Genomic DNA, 20,871 nt, shown 5'->3' with positions numbered 1-20,871 from the left:
TTGCGTCCACACAAAGACCTGCACACAGCAGCTTTTCTTTTAGCTTTTTTTTTTAAAAAAAAAATTAATATTAATTCTTATTTCATATATATGTGTGTTTTGCTTGTATTCGTGATGTGTGACTTGGAAACCAGAAGAAGGTATTCAATCTCTTGGAAATGAATTTACAGACAATTGTGAGCCGCCATATGGGTGTTGGGATTCAAATCCGGGTCTTCTGTTTCTAACCGCTGAGCCATCTCTCTGGGCCGTCTGTTTTTGAGATGGGGAACTCGTGATTCTAGGCTGTCCCCAGCGCTTTACATAGCAGAGGATGACCTTGAACTCCTAATCCTCCTGCTGGAGTTGCAGGCATATTCCACCATGCCTGGTTTGTTTGGTGCTCTGACTGAGCCCAGGGCTTCATGCGTGATAGGCAAGCACTCAGTCAACCGAGCTACACACCTGGCCTCAAATTTCCTTTTAAGGACCTCCAAAAGGAAAGAGGATGTTTTCAGCGATGGGCTGATTGGAGAAACTGCTAAAACCTACAATGAGGAGCCACTTGGCAGGGAAGAAGGGTCACTGCTGACAAACTTGGTGTGCATAGGGGGTGAAGAAGCCAGGGCTGGAGAGATGGCTCAGAGGTTAAGAGCACTGGTCTCTCTTCCAGAAGACCTGGGTTTGATTCTCAGCACACTCAGAGCGGATCACAATCATTTGTGACTCCAGGAGGATCTGATGCCTTCTTCTGGCCTTCCAGGCACTATGTGCATGTGGCGCACAGACATAACACCCATATACATAAAAAAAAAAATCAATAGAAGCCAGTTCCCAGATGTCGTGTACACATGCTTCTGTTTATATAACATCAAAATGACAAAGTTATGAAGGTGACTGCCAGGGACTGAGGCAGATGGATGATTTGACCACACAAGGGGAGCATTACAAAGCCCTTTGTAGGCCAGGTGTAGTGGTGTGTGACTTTAATTTGGGAGGCAGAAATAGGTGGATCTCTGTGAGTTCAAGGACAGCCTAGATTACTTAGTACAATTCCAGGACAGCAGGGCTTTAGAAAACAACCAGAGAGTTGGCTCATAAGTTAGGAACACTTGCTGCTCTTGTAGGGGAGTTGGGTTCAGTTACCAGCAGCCAGCTTACCACTCACAGCTGCCTGTAACTCCAGCTGCAGGGAACTGATACTCCGGTCTCTGAGGGCACCTATACTTCTGCCCATACCCACATGCAGATACACATAGAATTGAAAATAAAATAAGTTTTTAAGTTTTTTAAGAAAGAAAAGAAGAAAGAAGCTCCTTGTGGGGCGGCACTGGGTCTGGATTTCAGTCATTCTGTGACCCTGTGGGTGTGGCTCAGCATCGCAGGGCTGGGCTGTGGGAGACAGGTGAGTGACAGCACAAAGAGCTGGCGCTCACAGAAGGCCTCGGCTCAGCTTCTCAGACCATCCCCTGGCAATTTTCTAAGTGATCTTCTTGTTTGCTTTTTGTTTTGTTTTGCATTTTTTAAGACAAAAATTCCGAAGTCCAGGTTAGCCTGGAACTCTCTATGTAGTCCGAACTGGTCCTGAGCTTTTGACCCTCCTTGATCTGCCTCCTGAGTGCTGGGATCTTGTGTGTGCAGCCACATTCCTGGCTATCCTCTGGCTTTGATAATGTGCCATGGATATGTGTGAGACACTCCTGACCAAGGAAGTGTTTGGTGACGCCAGGCTGGCTGGTGGCTACTCGGGATCCTTCTGCACATGTCTTACAACTTGTTGTGGTTTTCAAAATAAGCAGTTAACCTCAACAAAAACAAACTACAAACCCAGGTTCCAGTGTTGTCATCAAACACACAGATTCACCAACCAAGAGAGAGCAATAGTAACAGCCCACTATCTCTGTGTACCTCGTGGACTGTAAGATGATTTGAAACAGCGCATGAGAAACAACTACCATTTCAAAACTTATCTTAATGTTTACTAGAAAAAATTTAACCCACATGTAGGTTAAATTTAAATGAGAATATCTCCCTTGGACTCAGACATTTGAATACTCAGTCCCCAGTTGGGGGCGCTGTTTGGGTAAGTTAGGAGTTATGGCTTTGTTGGAGGAAGTATGTCACTGGGATTGGACTTTGAGGTTTCAAAAGCCACTGAGAATCCTAGTACATGATTTCTGCCGAGTGGTTGTAGTTCAACACATGGGCTCTCAGTTTGCTAGTCCAGCTGTCATGCCTGCCTGTTTCTATGCTTCCCTGCCAGGATGGTGATGAACTCTAACCCTCTGGAACCATAAGCCCAAATAAACTCTGTAAGTCGCCTCAGTCATGGTGTTTGTTACAGCAGCAGAAAAGCCACTGATAGACCACAATTTTATGTGGCCGGGATGAGGCTAAAGCCGCTGATAGACCACGATTTTACACGGCCAGGATGAGGCTAAAGTGGTATTGAGTTTTAGAGTTGTGGAGATGGCTCAGCATGTAAAGTTGCTTGCTGCCAAGCCTGATGACCAGAGTTCAATTCCTGGAAAGAACACACACACACACACAGTGGAAGAGAATCAATTCCTGAAAATTATCCTCTGGCCTTCACATATGCCTCTCCCAATTAATAAATAAATGTCAAAATTGCACTGCATTAAAATACCAAGTAAACAAGTAGATTGCGACTATGACTAATGGAACGGAGCTCCAGTGGCAATTCCTCGAATAGGCAATAGGGCGGAGGGTGCACTACCAGACGTGGATGTACAGAGATGGAGCTGTCTATCCACCACCACCCTGCCCTGCGTGTGTATGCAGTGCCCACAGAGGCCAGAAGAGGGTGTCGGATCCCCTGAAGCTGGAGTTAGATGCAGTTCGTGTAAGCCACTCAAAATGGAACTGATCTTAGGCCCTCTACAAGAGTGGCAAGTGCTCCTACCTGCTGAGCCATTCCTTCAGCCTGGAAGGGACATTCCAAATGAGGGCAGGGTACGCTCATAAACAAACTTAAATATACCAGTGACCACAAATCATTGATTTGGAATAAAAATAAGTGAAAACCTTTTCCCCCACCATAAATATCAAGTTTCAACTAAATCTCAGAGCAAGTCATTGCTTATAAAATGGTGAATTAAGAATGGTTAAAAAATTAATATGGTAAAGACATTACAAAAATAGGTATGGCACTCCCCTTTTCAGATTTATTTTATTTTATTATGTGTGTGGGTGTTTGGCTGCATGTGTATCTGGGTACCAGGTGTGGACCTGGTGACCGAGAAGACTGAAGAGGGCATTAGACCTTCCGGAACTGGAGTTACAGAGAGTTGTGAGTCGCAGCGTGGGTGCTGGGAATCGAACTCAGGTTTCTGTTCTTAACTGCTGAACTGTCTCTCCAGCTCCCGGATACTTCCTTAGGACCTTGCTTGTTAGAAGTGTGCCTTTTTTTCAACACAAGGTGTCTTATCCCTGACTGTCTTGGAACTCACTCTGTAGACCAGACTGGCCTCGAACTCACAGAGATCCGCCTGCCTCTGCCTCCCGAGTGCTGGGATTAAAGATGTGCGACACCACCCCTCATTTTATTAGGAGCTTTCTAAGCAGCTAGAACACAGGAGACTGGAAGAAACACAAAAGACGCATCTGACTCCCTGAACACCAAAGATAAAACGTACAATAAACAGTGGAAGGAAACACTGCTTTGTAGAAATAACTCAGTGGGCGAGAGGATTCCTGCACGAGCATGAGGACCTGAGTTCGAATTCCAAGCACCCAGGTAAAGCTCAGCAAGGTGGGTGTTTGCAGTCCTAGCAGGAGTGGGGGCGGAGACAGGTGGATCCCTGGAGCTCATTGGCCAGACAGCTAAGTGAATTGATGAACTCCAGGTTTAGTGAGAGGCCCATCTCAAAAACCAAGATGAAGCAGCTGGAGAGACAGTTTATCAATTAAGAGCACTTAGCACTCTTGCAGAGGACCCGGTTTTGGTCTCAGCACCCACAGGGTGGCTCACAACCATCTTTAGTTGCAGGGGATCCAAAGCCCTCTCAGACCTCTGTGGATTCTTTACCTGTGTGCATACATACGTATGCAGACAAATACTTACACAAAACAGAAATAAATAATAACACATGGAGAACAATTGTGGAGGACAGCTAATGTTGACTCAGTTTCTATCTAGGCACTTATCACACCCCCATACCCACACATATACAAACCAAATCTCAACACATAGGCTTGGCACGGCAGTGAACACCGTTAATCTCAGCACTTCAAAATGCAGAGGCAGGTGGATCTCTGTGAGCTTTAGGCCAGCCTGGGCTACACAGTGAGACCCAGCCTCAAAGTAACAATAACAATAATTTTTTTTTCAAAACACTCTCTATGTTATCCACAGGGAAATGACTGAACCCCCTGTGACCCATACTATAAAGTATCTAATAGAAGTGAAAAAGTGACTAAGGATCCCGTGAACTGATACTAAGTGTAAGAAAGTAACACAAAATAACACAGTTACGGGGCTGGAGAGATGGCTCAGCAGTTAAGAGCACTGACTGCTCTTGCAGAGATCCCTGGGTCATTCCCAGCAACCACATGGTGGCTCACAACTGTCTGTAACTCCAGTTTCTGGGAATCTGAAGCTGTCTTCTGACCTCCACAGGTACTCCATGTATGTGGCACACACACATGCAAAGCTATTATACACATAAAATATCATTGAAAAATATGTTAAAATAAATAATATGTACAGTACTATCCCATCTGTGTAAATAAGAATCCTATCTATTTAACCGTTTAATAGATATTTATCAATGTGCCAAGAACTGTTCTAGACCCTGAGGACATAGGGACCAGTAAAATAGACAAGGTTCTATTTCTAGAGATCCTGTGTGGGGAAAGGGGAGAAAAAATAAATTTAAATTATTTTTAAATATAACCTGGTCTACAAGAGCTAGTTCCAGGACAGGCTCCAAAGCCACAGAGAAACCTTGTCTCGAAAAACCCCAAAAAAAAAAAAAAAACAAAAAAACAAAAAAAAAACAAATATAACTGATTTATTTACAATAAAAAAGTAAATTTTTAAACAGAACAATGTAAAGATGGGAGAAGAGAAGATAATAAAACAAACCTGGCAGTTACAAATTCAATCTCCAGATCAAACAGGGGCCCCTGGCCCTTCTCCCATAGGACCCTGATGGCCCTCCCTGACTTTACTTCCTACCTCATCCCAGGAAGGCCCTTTCTGCAAGAAGCTGTTGTGTGTGACTTTGTGGCTATTCATGTTCATTTATGAGACAAGGTTGTGTTATGTAGCCCAGACTGATCTTGAACTCAGCAATCTTCCTGCTTCAGCCTCTGGAGTGCTGGGATTACAGGCACATGCTCCCATGTCTCGCTTTAATGTGTTGGTTTCTAATTGAGACAAGATTCTTCCTGCCTTGATCCAGGAAAAATATTGCCACTATAAAAATTCCTTATGGAGGGGCTGGAGAGATGGCTCAGCGGTTAAGAGCACTGCCTGCTCTTCTGAAGGTCCTGAGTTCAATTCCCAGCAACCACATGGTGGCTCACAACCATCTGTAATGAGATCTGGTGCCTTCTTCTGGCCTGCAGGCATATATGCAGACAGAATTTTGTATAATAAATAAATAAATAAATAAATTTAAAAAAAATTCTTTATGGAAAATTCACACAAGTTTACTGTGGAAATTTAAATAGTTAAGGAAAAGTCTTTCAAAGGAGGCATCGGATGGTGGCGGCGGCGGTGGGGGGGCAGGGGCTGGTGCCTTTAAACCCAGCACTCAGGAGACAGAGACAGGTAGATCTCAGAGTTAGAGACCAACCTGAACTACAGGAGTGAGTTCCAGGACAGCCAGGGCTGCGCAGAGAAACTCTGTCTTGGGAAAAAAAACATAAAGAGGCAAGCCGGGCGGTGGTGCTGCATGCCTTTAATCCCATCACTTGGGAGGCAGAGGCTGGAGGATCTCTGTGAGTTTGAGGCCAGCCTGATCTACGAAAGCTAGTTCCAGGACAGGCTCCAAAAACTACAGAGAAACCCTGTCTCAGACAACCATAAATAAATAGGCGAAACTGAACATGTTGGAGACTCCCGCCCATCTGATTTTATTGCAGCACTCTTCAGCCTAGCTGGCTATCAGCAGATGGACGACAGAAAATGTTGCATATCCACAATGGAGTTCTGTGCAGCCAGAAATAAGAACCAACTTGTGAAATTTGCATGAAAATGGATGCAAACAGAAATCATTATATTAACTGAAATAAACCAAACTCAGAATACAAATATTACGTTTCTCTCACCTCTGGATATATATTATATAGATATATGAAAGCATATATGGCCAGGCGGTGGTGGAACATGCGTTTAATCCCAGCACTTGGGAAGCAGAGGCAAGCATATCTCTGTGAGTTTGAGACCAGCCTGGTCTACAAGAGCTAGTTCCAGGAAAGGCTCCAAAGCTACAGAGAAACTCTGTATTGGTGGGGAAAAAGGCATATGAGTGTATATAGGCTTAAAAGTAGAAGCAAGGTTGGGGGAACAAATGGGAATAATTAAAAGGGAAGAAATATAAAGGAGGGAGAAATTGGTCAAAGCATATGATACATTCATATGAAAATGTTTGTGGGTCTGGAGAGGTGGCTCAGAGGTTAAGAGCACTGGCTGCTCTTCCAGAGGTTCTGAGTTTGCTTCCCAGCAACCACATGGTGGCTTGTGCCCTCTCCTGGCCTGCAGACATACATACAAACAGAGCACTGTAAAAAAAAGTCTGTGTGTGTACGCACGTGTGGATATTCAAGTGTGTGACAGCCAAAGGTCCGTGTCAGGCATCTTCACTATTGCTAGCCACCTTATTGCTTCAGAGAGACTCTCACCGAGAACCTGGAGCTCCTAGGTCGCTTAGATTGTTGGTCAGCACACTCCAGGGATCCTTCTGTTTCTGCCTCCTGGCTCTAGGATAACTGCCCCACACAGCTCCCACCCGCATGGGTGCTCTACTAGGAATCATCTCCCCAGCCTCAGAAAAAAATGCTCTGTGACCCCATCACCATGCACAATGACTATGTGACAATAAAAATCATCAAACTAGAGCTGGATGTGGTTGCACACTTGAGAGGCAGACTTCGAAAGACCCCTGTGAATTTGAGGTCAGCCTGGTCTACATAATGAATTCCATGGACAACCAGGGTTGCATATAGAGAGACCTTGTGTCAAACAAATAGACAAATTTGTGCTTTGTATTTACAAAGTTTTATATTTATGCACACACACACACACAAACCAGAAAAAGGAGACAACGCGCACATTGCCACACAGTGAAATCCACTGTAAATCCAGAATCCCTGAAGTGGTGAGAGAGACTCTGAGAGGAGCACCTTGAGGCAGAGCCACATGGCCTCCGGGATCCTGAATGTCCTACAAAGGTGGCATTTCAATTCAGCTGGAGGAAAAGCAGGACTGTTCAAGACACTGGCCCTGGACAATTAGCTCATAGTTTGGAATAAGGCGATCTGTCTGATGCTCATGCAGTACCAAATTAACACTTAAATGTGAAAATCAAAGCTTCAAAAATCAAGGCAAAACACAAAAGACATCAGAGGAAAGCAATGACCATGAGAGCACTTCTGAGAAAATGCTGCTCAGGGAATTGAACACAGACCAAGAGAAGAGCTCTTACCGGGTGGGCAGAACCGTCTCAAGGCCAGGGCCAAAGCTGGCCAGTACAGCGGAAAGCTGAACAAATTCTTCAGAGACGAAGAAAGACAAGTGGTTAATTAAAATAAAAAGTGTTGGTGGGGAGGTAGCTCGTGGCTGAGCGCTGGCTGCTCTTCCAGAGGACAGGGTTTGATTCCCAGTACTAACATGCCAGATCATAGCTCTGCCGAGGTGTTCATCAACAGAGGGGTGGATAAATAGAATGTGGTAACACAATGGAGTTTTATTTAGCCATAAAGAAGAGTTAAACCGGGGGCTGGTGAGAGCTCAGGGGGTTAAGGCTTTTGCCACTGAGTCTGGTGACCTGGTTTCCACCTCCCGGATCCACATAGTGAAAGGAGAGAGCAGACTCACAGAACGTTGTCCTTTGACGTCCATACAAGTGCTGTGGCTTGTCACACGTGCACACAGAGATTTTAAAGATGGAGGTGTTTTTAATTAAAGAAGCCATTTGCTGGCAAATAGAGGCTACTGCATTAACTGAAGTTAAATGAAATCAGACAGAACTGGACAAAAACACGTGTTCTCTCACACTTTGGGGGTCCTAGAACTGTTCAGTGACACTGCAAACCATGTATGTATATATGTATGCATGCATGTATGTGCACGCACACACACACTGCATAAAAGAGAAGAGGAAATAGGACGGCAGGGAGAGGAAGAAGGGGGGGGGACTGATGGTGTACTGGAGAGCCATTGTCTGTGTGAAGCCAACAGCATAAAATCAATACAATCCATAAATAAGCAAACAAACAACAATAAATATGAGGGCCCTCCTAGAGCCCTTGAAGAGCTGTCTTGTCCTAAAGAAACACTGGAATTTGATGAAGCCAAATCCACTGCAATGTAGTTTCATTAAAAAACAAAACAAACAAAAAACATGTCCAAAGCTTAATAATAGGAGAATGGCTGATGAAACCAGAGAGCCTTTGACTACTCTGGAGCTGTTAGTAAGAATGAGGAATGTCTTCATCTAGTAACCTGGGTGGACATTCACCAGACACTGTCACTTGAGACAGCAAGTATGTGTGAAGTTGTGTATGTATGTATGTATGTATGCATGTGTATGTGTGTATGCACGTGTGTATGTATTTATGTGTGTGTATCTATGTGTATGTGTGTAGGTATGTGTGCATATTATGCATTTGTAAACTCCTGTGTGTTCATATGTACCCACACAGTAGCAAGTCATGTATGTATGTGTATGTGTGTCTGTGTATGGATGCCTTTCCTTCTGTTCACACTGAGGACTAGGAAAATTTCTCCCAGCATCCTTTGTATAATTTTTTGAAGTATTTAGTTTGCTTTGAAGACCAAAAATTTCCCCCAGTACTAAAGATGGCACCAAGTGCCTTGAGCAATGGGACACGTGCTCTCCCACTGTCCCCCAACTTCCTCCTGTCAGACGACTCTTAGATGTGTGTTTCTGTGCTTATTCAAGGATTCAAGCAAATTCACATCAAAATGTTTAGTGAAGAGTTTCTTAAATGAGCTGGGCAGTGGTGGCACATGGCTACTCCCAGCACTCGGCAGAGGCAGAGGCAGAGGCAGGAGGCAGAGGCAGAGGCAGGAGGCAGGAGGCAGAGGCAGAGGCAGAGGCAGAGGAGGCAGAGGCAGAGGCAGAGGAGGCAGAGGCAGAGGCAGAGGCAGGGGCAGAGGAGGCAGAGGCAGAAGCAGAGGCAGAGGCAGAGGCAGAGGCAGAGGCAGAGGCAGAGGCAGAGGAGGCAGAGGCAGAGGCAGAGGCAGAGGCAGAGGAGGCAGAGGCAGAGGCAGAGGAAGAGGCAGAGGAGGCAGAGGCAGAGGCAGAGGCAGAGGCAGAGGCAGAGGCAGAGGCAGAGGCAGAGGCAGAGGAGGCAGAGGAGGCAGAGGCAGAGGCAGAGGCAGAGGAGGCAGAGGCAGAGGCAGAGGCAGAGGCAGAGGCAGAGGAGGCAGAGGCAGAGGCAGAGGCAGAGGCAGAGGAGGCAGAGGCAGAGGCAGAGGCAGAGGCAGAGGCAGGTGGATCTCTGTGAATTCAAGGCCAATCTGGTCTAAATGAGCTAGTTTCCAGGACAGGCTCCAAAGCTACAGAGAAACTTTTTCTCAAAAAAAAAAAAAAAAAAAAAAAAAAAAAAAAAAAAATTAATGGCCATTAACATAACATTTACATGGCATTGATGTTACTGGCAAGGAAAAATACCAGGAGGGTAAGTGTGCCTAGCACCTCTTTCTTTTCTTTTCTTTTCTTTTCTTTTCCTTTCTTTTATTTTGTTTCTTTCCTTCCTCTAATACCTTTAATATGGAATGCTCCATGCTCCTCACACAGGGTCCATACTAATTTTCTCTGTATCTTTCCAATTTTTGTATGTGTGCTGCTGAAGCAACACCCAGCACCATTTTCTCTAAGTGACTTGAGTGTCTGCCCAGGGTTGTGTAGAATGGATTCCTCCCTCCACATTCTAATTCCATCCGTCCGTCTGTCCCTCCCCCTCTCCATTTCCCATCAGGAACTAAAGTCTAGAATGCCCAAAGGAGACAGCCATTAGATGTGATGACAGTTTCAATTTCGATTCACAAACAAAATAAATCCCAGAATGATTTGAAAAAAGAAAAAGACCTGAGGGATGTCTGCAACACAAGCCACAGAAGGATTTGTTTCCTTAGTGTGTAAGTAGCCCTCGCAGGGTTGGAGAGACTCCTCAGCCATTGGGGGCACGTCTGTTCTGCAAAGGCCCCAGGTTTCACAACGGGCACCCACATGGCGGTTCCCACATGGCGGCTCCCACATGGCAGCTCCCAAGCACCCATTTGCACACACAAGGCACACATACATACAAGCAGGCATTATACTCATACACACACAATTAGTAAATATTAAATTTTTAAAAAGAGCTCTTTCAAACTTGAGGTAAGAGAAGCCAATTCAACATAGAAGTAATCAACTGTACAGCAGATAAAATAAAAATGCAGAATAAATACTAGCAGGTTTAACCTTACTAGCTGTTGAAAACTGTGAGAGTTTGTTTGTGTTTTTACTTGAAAAGGTTTTACTCTGAAATCATGACCTCTTCTGGAAGGAAGCAGCAAAATTACACTTGTGTGTGTGTTTGCTTGCTGGGAATGTGAGCTGACACGTTTGATATGAAATATATAAATACCTATAATGGCTTTGTTGTATTTAAATTTTTTCTTTTTTCTTTTCTTTCTTTCTTTCTTTCTTTTTTTTTTTTTGAGTTTCTCTCAGTAGCCCTGGCTATCCTGGACCTCACTCAGTAGACCAGGCTGGCCTCGAACTCACAGAGATCTGTCTGCCTCTACCACCCAAGAGCTGGGATTAAAAGTATGCACCATCACCATCTGGCATGTTTTTAAATTTTTACTTCTATGAATTTATCTTGTAATTGTAACCATACCGTGTATATGTGAAAATATTGTAGATATTTTGTTATGATACATTTCAAACTCATACAAAATGAAAGAGAATGACATATGGATGCTCACTGCCTCCCGGTGTTCCCATTATCATCTCAGAAGCAGTTCTATTTCTTTGGTATGGCCGCACTTTTTAGCAAAACATCGTGTTACTTCACCCACAAAGAGACTCTCTAAGAAACTTAACCAGAGTACTATTATGGCAATAAAAAATAAGAGTGACTCCATGCCAGTGTGGAGGGCCACCTGCAACTCCAGTGCTCAGGAGGCTCCATGGCAGGTGTGGAGGGCCACCTGCAACTCCAGTGCTCAGGAGGCTCCATGGCAGGTGTGGAGGGCCACCTGCAACTCCAGTGCTCAGGAGGCTCCATGGCAGGTGTGGAGGGCCACCTGCAACTCCAGTGCTCAGGAGGCTCCATGGCAGGTGTTGAGGGTCACCTGCACCTTCAGCTCAGGGGCAGAGGAAGGAGAATGACTGCAAGGCGGGGTCAGACACCATTTTCAAACAAAGTAAAAGGAAATGACAATAAAAACCAAAGCAACAATTCCTTAATATTAAAGAGTGATCTCACTGTTGCCATATTTCCCATAAATTAGGTTAAGAAAAAACTACTTGTTTAATTAAGATGCAGCCTTGGGGCTAGGGAGATGGCCCGCTGGGTAAGAGAATTTGCTCTGCAAGCACAGGGTCCTATGTTTGAATCCCCAGAACTCACAGAGAAAGCCAGGGTGTGTGCCTGAAACCCCAGCTCTTGAGGGCAGAGACACCACGTGGATCTGAACTCATCAGTCAGTCAGCCTGGTAGAAATGGCAAAATGTGGAGCTTCCAGTTCAGTGAGAGCCTCTCTCAAGGCAATTGGAAGTAAGGGATAGAGGACAACATGCCTTGTCCTGCCTGACCTCTGCATGCACTTGTACTGGGTGCTTAGGGCGTGCACACTCACATTCCTATGAACAAAACGCGTGCGTGTGTGTGTGTGCGCGCGCGCGCACACACACACACACACACACACACAGAGTTTAGAATTGTGACAAAGAACCAACCTGAATACCCATCAGTAGAAAATTAGTTAAATAAATAACATGTTAGCTACACAACTGCACACTGTGAAGTTTATTCAAAAAAGAATGAAAGAATTCTAGATATACTTCCACATAACATTTACTAATTGAGAAAAGGGGTTTGTGAAAACACCACCTGATTTTGCAATACTCGCGTGCTTGTATGTTTCAATTACTAGGAGCATCCTTGGAGTAGGCACACATCATGCAGGGAAGTAAGAGTCTCTATCTATCTGTCTGTCTGTCTGTCTGTCTGTCTGTCTGTCTGTCTGTCTTCTGCCCATCTATCTCAAGGCAAACCAGCTTGATGGACTATATAATTAAAAAGACATCTTACACCAAAGAAAAAAAGGCCATCATAAAGTTGAAAACTGAGCTATCAACTAGAACAACCACAATAAAACTGAGAGCAATGGGGTGGGGCTATAGACAGAATTTCTATGGGTTCATGAGGAAAGGAGTATTTAAAAAGGAAGAGGCAGCAATTGGCTGCAGAGGAGATGCTTCTGGGCTCCGGGGTGTGGGAAGACACTCAGCTTCACTAACCAAGACATGAAGCTAGACACCAGCCCCTCCAGCGACACTGACCGTATCTAAATGACACACAGTGTCTAAGGATGAGGCAAAGCAGTGTGAATTACTAGACCTTTTGCAGACGAATTTGACAATATCTATCAATATGTAAGCAGGCCAGGTGTGGTAGCTCTCACACACAACCGGCAAGTAGAAGCAAAGATTCCAGAGATCAAGATCAACTTTGGCTTCATAGTGAGTTCTAACCCAGCCCGGACTACATGTACATACTGTCTCAAAACACAAAAACCAGGGGCCAGCCAGATGGCTTAGCTGGTCAAAGTGCTATGCTGCCAAGCTTGAGGAACCAAGTTCCATCCCCTGATTCCACATGCTTCGGCCAAACATTCACACTTACACATACAATAAATAAATAATAATATTTTAAAAAAACAAACCAGAGGCTGGAGATATGGCTTACCAGTTCTCTTGTAGAAAAAGCATATTGCTCTTTCAAAGGACCAGAGCATGATCCAGCCCACTACTGTCTGTAGCTCCAGCTTCAGGGAATCCAATTACCTCTTTTGGCCTTGTGTATACACAACACCCACCCATCCTACCCCCACATACTGTAAAATATTTAACAACAAACAACCTTCTGAATCAATCAAACAAACAAACATAAAAAAATAGGTCTAGAGACAGGGTTAGGTAAACAGTTCAAAGGTAGAGGCTTGCCCCGCACCTGAGGTGCAGAGAGGGTTGGGGAAAGTAACTGCCCAGCACTCCCGGTAGCAATGTAAATTGCCACCGCCAAGGACAATTAAACAAAGACAGCCTCTGACCCAGTAACCCATTTTGAGGAGCTCCCTCACAGATATACCCACCAAATGAAAATAACCAACCAACAAAAACCCCCAAGTTTATTTACTGTAGTATGTATGCAATAGCAACAGAAAATAGTTCGGATGTCCACCCATCAGGCACCGGCTGTGTGACAAAGAGCCATACAAAGAAACACCAAATATTTGTTAAATATAAGCAAGGATTCTTACATCTAAATGCAGTGGAAGAAAAATAAACACATAGCTGTACAAATGTGCAAAAACATGCAAATGGCCAAAAAGAGTGGAAGAGTTTTTGCCTTAGACTTTAAAAAGGGGAGTGGGGAGATTAGGGACTGGTGAGAAGGTTCAGCAGGGCCTTGGTGGAGGTCCAAGGAGAGACAGCTTGAGTTCCTTCCCCAGGACCCAGATGGTAGGAAGAACCAACTCCTGAAATTGTCCTTTGACCTCTATACATGAATAAACACACACACAGCAAATAATAATAATAATAATATGGAGATTTTGGTGATTTCCCTACTTGACAATTGAGTGAAATTTCTTTCAAATCAGCAGTTTTGCTGCTAGGAATTTATTTCACTGAAACATTACAAAAATCTGCACAAAGCCTGGGGCTTTAGGAGTTCATTTCACGTTATTTGTACTAAACTAGACCAAGTGCAGGTCCTTCCCTGGGCGACATGATTAGTTTACTGCACCATCAAGGACACTGAACTGGTGGGACAGTAGTTTAAGAGTTTTTAAAGGTGAATTTCAAAATAGCATAAGGAAGTCACCTGGATGTGCACGCAAGGGATGCAGCTTCGGGCAGGCAGCCGTAGCTGCCTCTGCTTCTGTTTTCCTGTGGAGCTTGTATTCTGGAATTAAAGCTCTCCGTGGGCTAGTCGATGTGGTTGAGTGTGGCCAGCCCTAAGCTGTACCTTGTGGGTGTGGGATCCTCCCCGCAAGCCCACATGGGCACCAGGCAAACGTCAGAGAGTCGGGGAGGTCAAACCTTCAGCAAAAGAAAGAACAGCTCTATTTTTCTAAGCTGCCGCAGCCTCGTGGTTTTAGCTAATTCGTTGTTAGATATTTTTGTTGTTGTTTTGGTTTGTTTTCATTTTTGTTTTACTTTTGGTTTTTAATAACCCTGAAGCTGAGGCCATCTTCCTGTCTCTGCACCCATTACAAATTCTTGGCTACCACTCTGGACAATCCATTTAGGCTAGTTCTGCTGGAACCTTACTGGTGCTTCCACTGCGCTCCTGCAAGTCCAACGACCTTACAAGAGATTCCACAATGCCTTCCCAGCCCTATGATCAGAAAACACACACACACACACACACACACAAGAAATTAAGGTTGTCCTATTTTATTTATTTTTTTTTAGCGATTCCCAAAGTTAGGAATTTTAAAAATAAGGTTCCGTCGACCTCACACCTTAGCATTTACGTTGTATGCTCCTCCTGTCCAAAGGAATGTGCACCGCTAAAATAGGAATTTCAGCACATTCGTTGGGAAGTGGTCACTAGCCGCCTCATGCTTAGGAAATAGGTCACAGCAGCAAATGGTCTTCTTTCATTTATTTGGCAAATATTTTGAGTGCCTACTGTGTGCTGAGAAAGGAAAAATGGCCTGGGCTGGGCGGGCATGGTGCTCACCTCCCAGGGGCACAGAGAGAACGGGGATTCCGACTGCCTGCTCTCCTGACACCTCCCTTCCAGCCACTGTGCGATCTAGGAGCCCAGTGCTGGGGGCTGTTTGGCAGCCTCGAGTCTCCACAGCAAATCTCCAGGTTGAGAAGCACCCCAGACTTTACTCATTCAGGTACACAGGAGTGCACGTTGTTGTCTGTGAACTAAGTCGAGAAGAAAGGAAGGCACAGCCCTGAGAGCAAACGGTTAGAGAGGGCGCCGCCTCTGCAGGCTGACATCCTGCTTCAGGTCACGAAACCTGTACCTACTTAATTTCATCCGCCCTTGGCTTTCGAGACCAGATCCCCACCGGTCGCTGTGCCTTCTCCGCAGTGTCTAGGCCTGTGGAAAATCCCGGCGTCTGCAGGTGGTGGTAGAGCCCTAAGCGCCCTTCAGCAGGACACGCCGGGCTCCTAGGCTGCCCTGGCTCTCCGCGGGAGGGCTGGCTGCCCTTTGCGTCTATTCTCAGACCGGCTCTACCTGCGGTGCAGAACAGGGGCTTTCACAGCCACCAAATCCCGGGAGAACCAGGCCAATTTCTCTCATATGAAACAAACAGGAAAGGGAAGGCAAAAAACCTCATAGGCTCCCCCTGTCGCCCCCGATTAAAATGAAATGGAAGAGATGTGTCCAACCCGGAGAGAAACAGAAGGCAGAGGCAGCTGAGCAACGGCGTCGGCGTCGAGGCCTACATGATGCACAGACGCCCTTTCTAGCGGGTGGCGCTGGCAGCCTGAAGGCGGGTTTGGAGCGGAGGCCGCCTTGCGAGGTGACACGAATTTTCCCCAGCCCCAGCGATCCACACTCCCGGCATCAGCTTTCCAAGGATTTGGTTCCAGCGACCCCTCACTGGGTCCTGTGGATGTGGGGATTCCCTGTGACTGTGCAGAGCCCTGCAACTCGTCCCGATCATTCTCTGAAAACGAGGTTTGGTCGGAAGAGCAGCAACAAGGCCACGTTCTGCGGCCTGCTTCGGTTTCCTGTGGGGAGCGTGGTTAGTACACAGAGGGGAAAATACAGAACTACATGACCGGCGCACAGACCAGCGGCGAGAATGCGGTTCTTCTGCTGACAACAAACGAAACAACAGGGAAAAATTAAAGTACACTCGGCAAACACTAAAATTAAAAAACAAGCACAAACAAACAAACAAAAGTCTTCCGAAATTCCAAAATGCGGTTTCCTGAACGAGTCTTCTAGAGCTCTCAACATCTGCTTCGGGCGGGCGGGCGGGCGGGCGGGCGTGTGCAGGACCAGGTTTCCGAATGTATCCCCAGACTGAGATACGGGGACACCCCAGAGGCCCAAGACTGGGGCTTTGCCCAGCTCTCTGTAATTCAATGAGGCCCTGGCTTTGAAGCCCAGCGCTTGCCCAGCAAGGCCAGGCCTGCAGCCTGGAGGTCTCCCCAGGCTCAGGGGCCCGTGGAAATCGAGCGTAGCCTTCCGTGGTGGAAGAGACAGAGAGCTGTTTGAAGCCAGTGTTCTTTGCGCCGCCGCTTTTCCGATGCAGGCCAGTCCCACACAACCGTTGGGCTGGGTGTACGTGCTGGGTGCTCCCAGTGGGCTGGCTGCGAGTTTTGAAGGGCCAGATCGGGCTCAAGTTGTTTCAAGTCATTTCCAGTCAAAGACCCAGTGTTCTTGGGGACGCCCTGGATCCCCAAGCACCGGGTGCATCTGTCCAGTTTCTTCTCCACAGCGGCGTTTTAGCCAGGTGGACAGCTAGCTGGTGCATCACTCCTCTGAAGGATTTGCCATTTTCGGAAATGGTTCTTGCAAAGGCTGGGGTGCGTCAGATGAGTCTTGGCTAGCCTTTGGAGACCTGCAGAGGAGGCAGCAGGCTCCAAGGGCACTTCTGGCAGAGCAGATTATTGGTGCCTCCTGGTACTGACCATAAAGCTGTGGAGCATTCTTGTCTGGATTGATATGGAAGGCACCACCGGGCTAAGCCAAAGGAGGCGGCAGGCTTATTTATCAATTGCAGGGATCTGTGAATCACAGCATCTCTCTTCTGCCTGTCCCAATCCCTCTTCATTGAAAGAGTCAGCACAGGGTTGGCCAACTGCAGGGCGAGGTTAGAGCTTGGGGGCCCCATTCCTCGCCTGCCCCCATTGATGAGCCCCTTCCAGGAGAAAACAAAAGGTTTCTTCCACATTACCCCTCCTTGGCCAGAGGCCCTGCACAACGGATGTCTAGGGGCCTTAGAGACTGTGGAGTCCTGGAGGAAGCCTCACTGTGTGTGGAAGTCTGTGGTGTGCCCTTGTCTGGTCTGCCATCTTCCTGCACAGTACTTATGCCAACCGCTGGAGAGAATGCCTCCATTTTGAAGGCCGGTGAGCAGAACAGGGGGCCTCCTGGGCTCCTAACTTTGTATTCTCAGAGGAAATCTGAGACATTGGCCAAGCAGGGTTACCTAGAGGACAGAGGAAAACCCCACCCCACCCCAGTTCCTTTTCTTCAAGATGGTCTAATTCTCCTTTATCGGTTGTTCTTCACCTCTAAACTGCTGGCTTTCCACAGGAGCTCAGTCCCAGTCCCTGGGTCCATGGTGTGTGTGTGTGGGGGGGGGCAGTAGTTAACAGGGGCTTGACTACCAAATCACACTGCCCCATCCATCAGACAGGATTTGTAGGTCACTCCAGGGCTACCTACTCCTTCCTTCAATAAATATTTATGGAGATCCTGCAGAGGGTTTCTGTGGTCCTAGCAGCATTCTGGATCCTTAGCAAGCTCCCTGGAGATGAACTCAGCAAGGCTGGAGGGCAGGAAGGCCAGAGATGAGGCACCAACGCTGCTCACCTCTGGCCCAGCTGTCATTGGACTTTCCAGGGCTAAAGATCTTTCCCAATCAATCCCACAACCAGGGGTGGGAGGGAGGGTGGAAAGATGTGGAGAGAGTGGAATCACCCTCCCTACCTTCCCAGCGGCCAGGGCATAGATCTTCTCCCTTGCATCTTTTAATGGCTGCCTTGGAAGATATGAGGAAATATGTCTTCAGAGGATCAGGGGACCAGGGTAAAATGTGCTTAGGATGTATGCAAGGGCTGTTTATTTTGGACAAGGAAGACTGCCCAGTGTTGGGCTGGTTTCACTTACGGAAGCCTCCACCCTTAGCTGTGGTGGGGCTTCCAGTAACTGAGCAGTGCTGGACACTAGTGATCCTGCCTCGGAGGGATTAGCAGTAAATGACATCCGGGGCATTTCAGGCCTGTAATAACATCCTTGTCATTAAATGGAGGAGGGGCAGAGGGATTGGTGAAGGCTGCATTTGCTTTCCATTGCAGGCAGGCGGATAACTGTACTTTATAGTTAATATTTCCATTATACTTTACAAATGTAAGAGAACAGCCTTGTGGGAGCACACTACAAAAGTGTATCCCTGAAGATGTACGGGGCAACCCCACGTATGTGTCCCTGCCTGACTTAAGTGGTTCTATCCCAGAAGAGAAAGGACCACTTTTTACTTCCACCTTTAAGAGTCTGTCCCAGAGACAATCCCATTGATGCCTGTGAAGTGAACCAGGTTTATTTGTTATACATAAAGGTTCGTGGGAGGTGGGTCGTCTTTGGGCCCCGAACTCAGTCATCCTGACAGAAAGGACTCATCTGTTCTTAGGCAGTGTGGACTGGAGACCTTACCCTGGGAGCTGGGAACCTTAGACTGTGCCTTCATCTCTGGAAGGAAGCCTTGCAGATTTCCTCAGTGAAACTCAACTGGTGGTTCACTTGCACTCCGAACCTCTCAGACGGCAGAACGGAATTCTAATTTGACCCCAAGTGACCATCAAGTCCTCACACCCCGGTGGTGTGATTGCCTTAATTCTGTGCGGGGTCCCTAGAATGGTAGTGGCAGTGACCACCCAATCTTCTAGTGACCACACCTATTCCCAGGAGTGTTTCTTTATGCCCTTTTCCCTTCTTCTGAATTCAAGACAGCTTCCTATGCCTTCAGGCAGGCTGTCCCTGTGCCCTGCCCTAGCTGGCTCTCAGAGGTCCAGGGCCACTCAAAGATTCAAGGAAGCTATACTCCACTGGCTCCAAGAGAGAGAAACCTAGGTTCTCCTAGGCAGAAGAGAGGAAATTGGTTATGGCTGGTGGCCTCCTGAGGCCTGCGGGTTCCAGGATAAGCACACAGGATGAAGAGGCTCCGAAAGGGCAGCTAGGGGAAGCCAAGTGAGCGAGCGAATCAGAAATACCAGGATGGTGGAGGACAACAGGCCCCAGGCCCAGCTGAGGGCAGGATCCAAAAATAGAAGGAATTTTTCCTACCTCGGAGAGACCCGGACCCAGGAGGTTGACACTGGGGGCCTGAGTCTGGTTGGGCAGTGGTAGGAGAGTGCTGTGAAGGGTAGTTCCCCGCCGGGAAAGGATTGAGAAACAGAGTGGCGGCAAGTGGAGCTGAGGAAAAAAGCGTCAGCCAGTCTAGGCGGATGGGGAGCCCGGAGTCGGCGTCCAAGCTAGTGGGAACTGGGACAGCGCAGCCGCGACGGGCCACCCTTCCTCGGCCCACCGAACCTTCTCTGGGCACTAAGCCACGCAAGGCCCAGCGCTGGGAAACATGGCTGGGCTAAGGCGGGGAAGCACTCCGCCCGCCTGCAGGGCCGGCCTTCTTCAGCAGCTGCCCACTCGGGTTCCTCCCAATCCTGTCCCTGCAGAGCGCGTGTGACACTTTCAACACCCTTGCTCTGAGAACCGCTGTGCGAGGGCCCTGGCTTTCGGTGTCTTGCTTCCTTAACTGATTAGCATCCCTTACTACAGCAACCCGCCGGGATGGGCCTAGAAAGAGAGAGGACCAGCCCAGGAGGACGAACTGCTGGGCGGAGAAACAAGGACTCCTTCCAGCCCCTGCTTTGTCCCCTGCGTTCAGTTCAGTGTCCCGCACACAATAGGCACTCGAAATATTTGCTGGGTGTACTGCCGAATGAATGAACCAGTATGTGAACTGAGTGATGGACGCTGTAGAGAGGTCAGAGTCCCCAAGAAGGACAGCATGGTAGCCCAAGGAACCAGACCGCGGATGTCCCCTTACCTCGTACCAGGATGCGGCGGCAGTGGTCCATCTCACCGAGCGCGGGCTGTCCCTCGCTATCTCCGCCGCTCTCCCTGGAGCCCGCGGGGCTGGAGACCGAGGTCGCGGCAACCTCCCTCGGACTCCCACTATCCATGTCAGCAGGCAAATCTTCCGCTCCGCCGTGGTCTCCGTGGCGCCCGCTCCGGCCACCATGCTCCTCCCGGCGCTTGGGGCCGCGGTCCCTCTCCGCGCCCCCATCGCCCATGCCCGCCACCACTGCTGTATGGGCCGCTGCAGTAGCTAGTCCAAGCTCAGGGTAGCAGGTCCTTCCCCGCCCCTCCCCGCCCCTTCCTTCTTCGATCCCGCCCCTCTCAGGGCCCCGCCTCCATTTGGCGATTGGGTGCCAGCTGGGGTTCTGGGACTCGGGCTGGCTCAGCGAAGTGCAGCGCAGCGGGAGATTGGGGATGGAGAGGGGAAGGAAGAGGGAGGAGGTGAAGAGGGAAAAGGGGAGGGAGAGGAGGTCGGACTGGAGAGAAAGAAGAGAAGGGGAGGGGCCGGTGTCCTCGCACCTCCGCGTGTGGAGCGTTGTTTAGAGCCTGGAAGTGGGAGTCCGGACCCTCCGACTGTACAGAAGACGGACGGCCTCACACCCGCTCCTAATCTTTATTACT

General features: G+C 47.7%; 1 protein-coding gene and 1 pseudogene across 1 annotated transcript in view; both read right to left on the bottom strand.

Moving 5' to 3' along the window:
- Vax2 (ventral anterior homeobox 2) overlaps positions 1 to 20,465 on the bottom strand; it is a 28,598-nt gene extending 8,133 nt beyond the window's left edge. The window contains exon 1 of the mRNA XM_038317825.1: positions 20,219 to 20,465. Coding sequence (XP_038173753.1) covers positions 20,219 to 20,465 — 247 coding nt within the window. The remainder of the gene's footprint in view (positions 1 to 20,218) is intronic.
- On the bottom strand, positions 9,960 to 10,053 carry LOC119808547 (annotated as a pseudogene).
- Positions 20,466 to 20,871: the final 406 nt, after the last annotated feature.

Source organism: Arvicola amphibius, chromosome 2 (genome assembly GCF_903992535.2).
Source record: "Arvicola amphibius chromosome 2, mArvAmp1.2, whole genome shotgun sequence".
NCBI classification, from domain to species: domain Eukaryota; kingdom Metazoa; phylum Chordata; class Mammalia; order Rodentia; family Cricetidae; genus Arvicola; species Arvicola amphibius.
The sequence above is the reverse complement of the archived record's forward strand: the minus strand, read 5'-3'. Positions and strand labels throughout refer to the sequence as shown.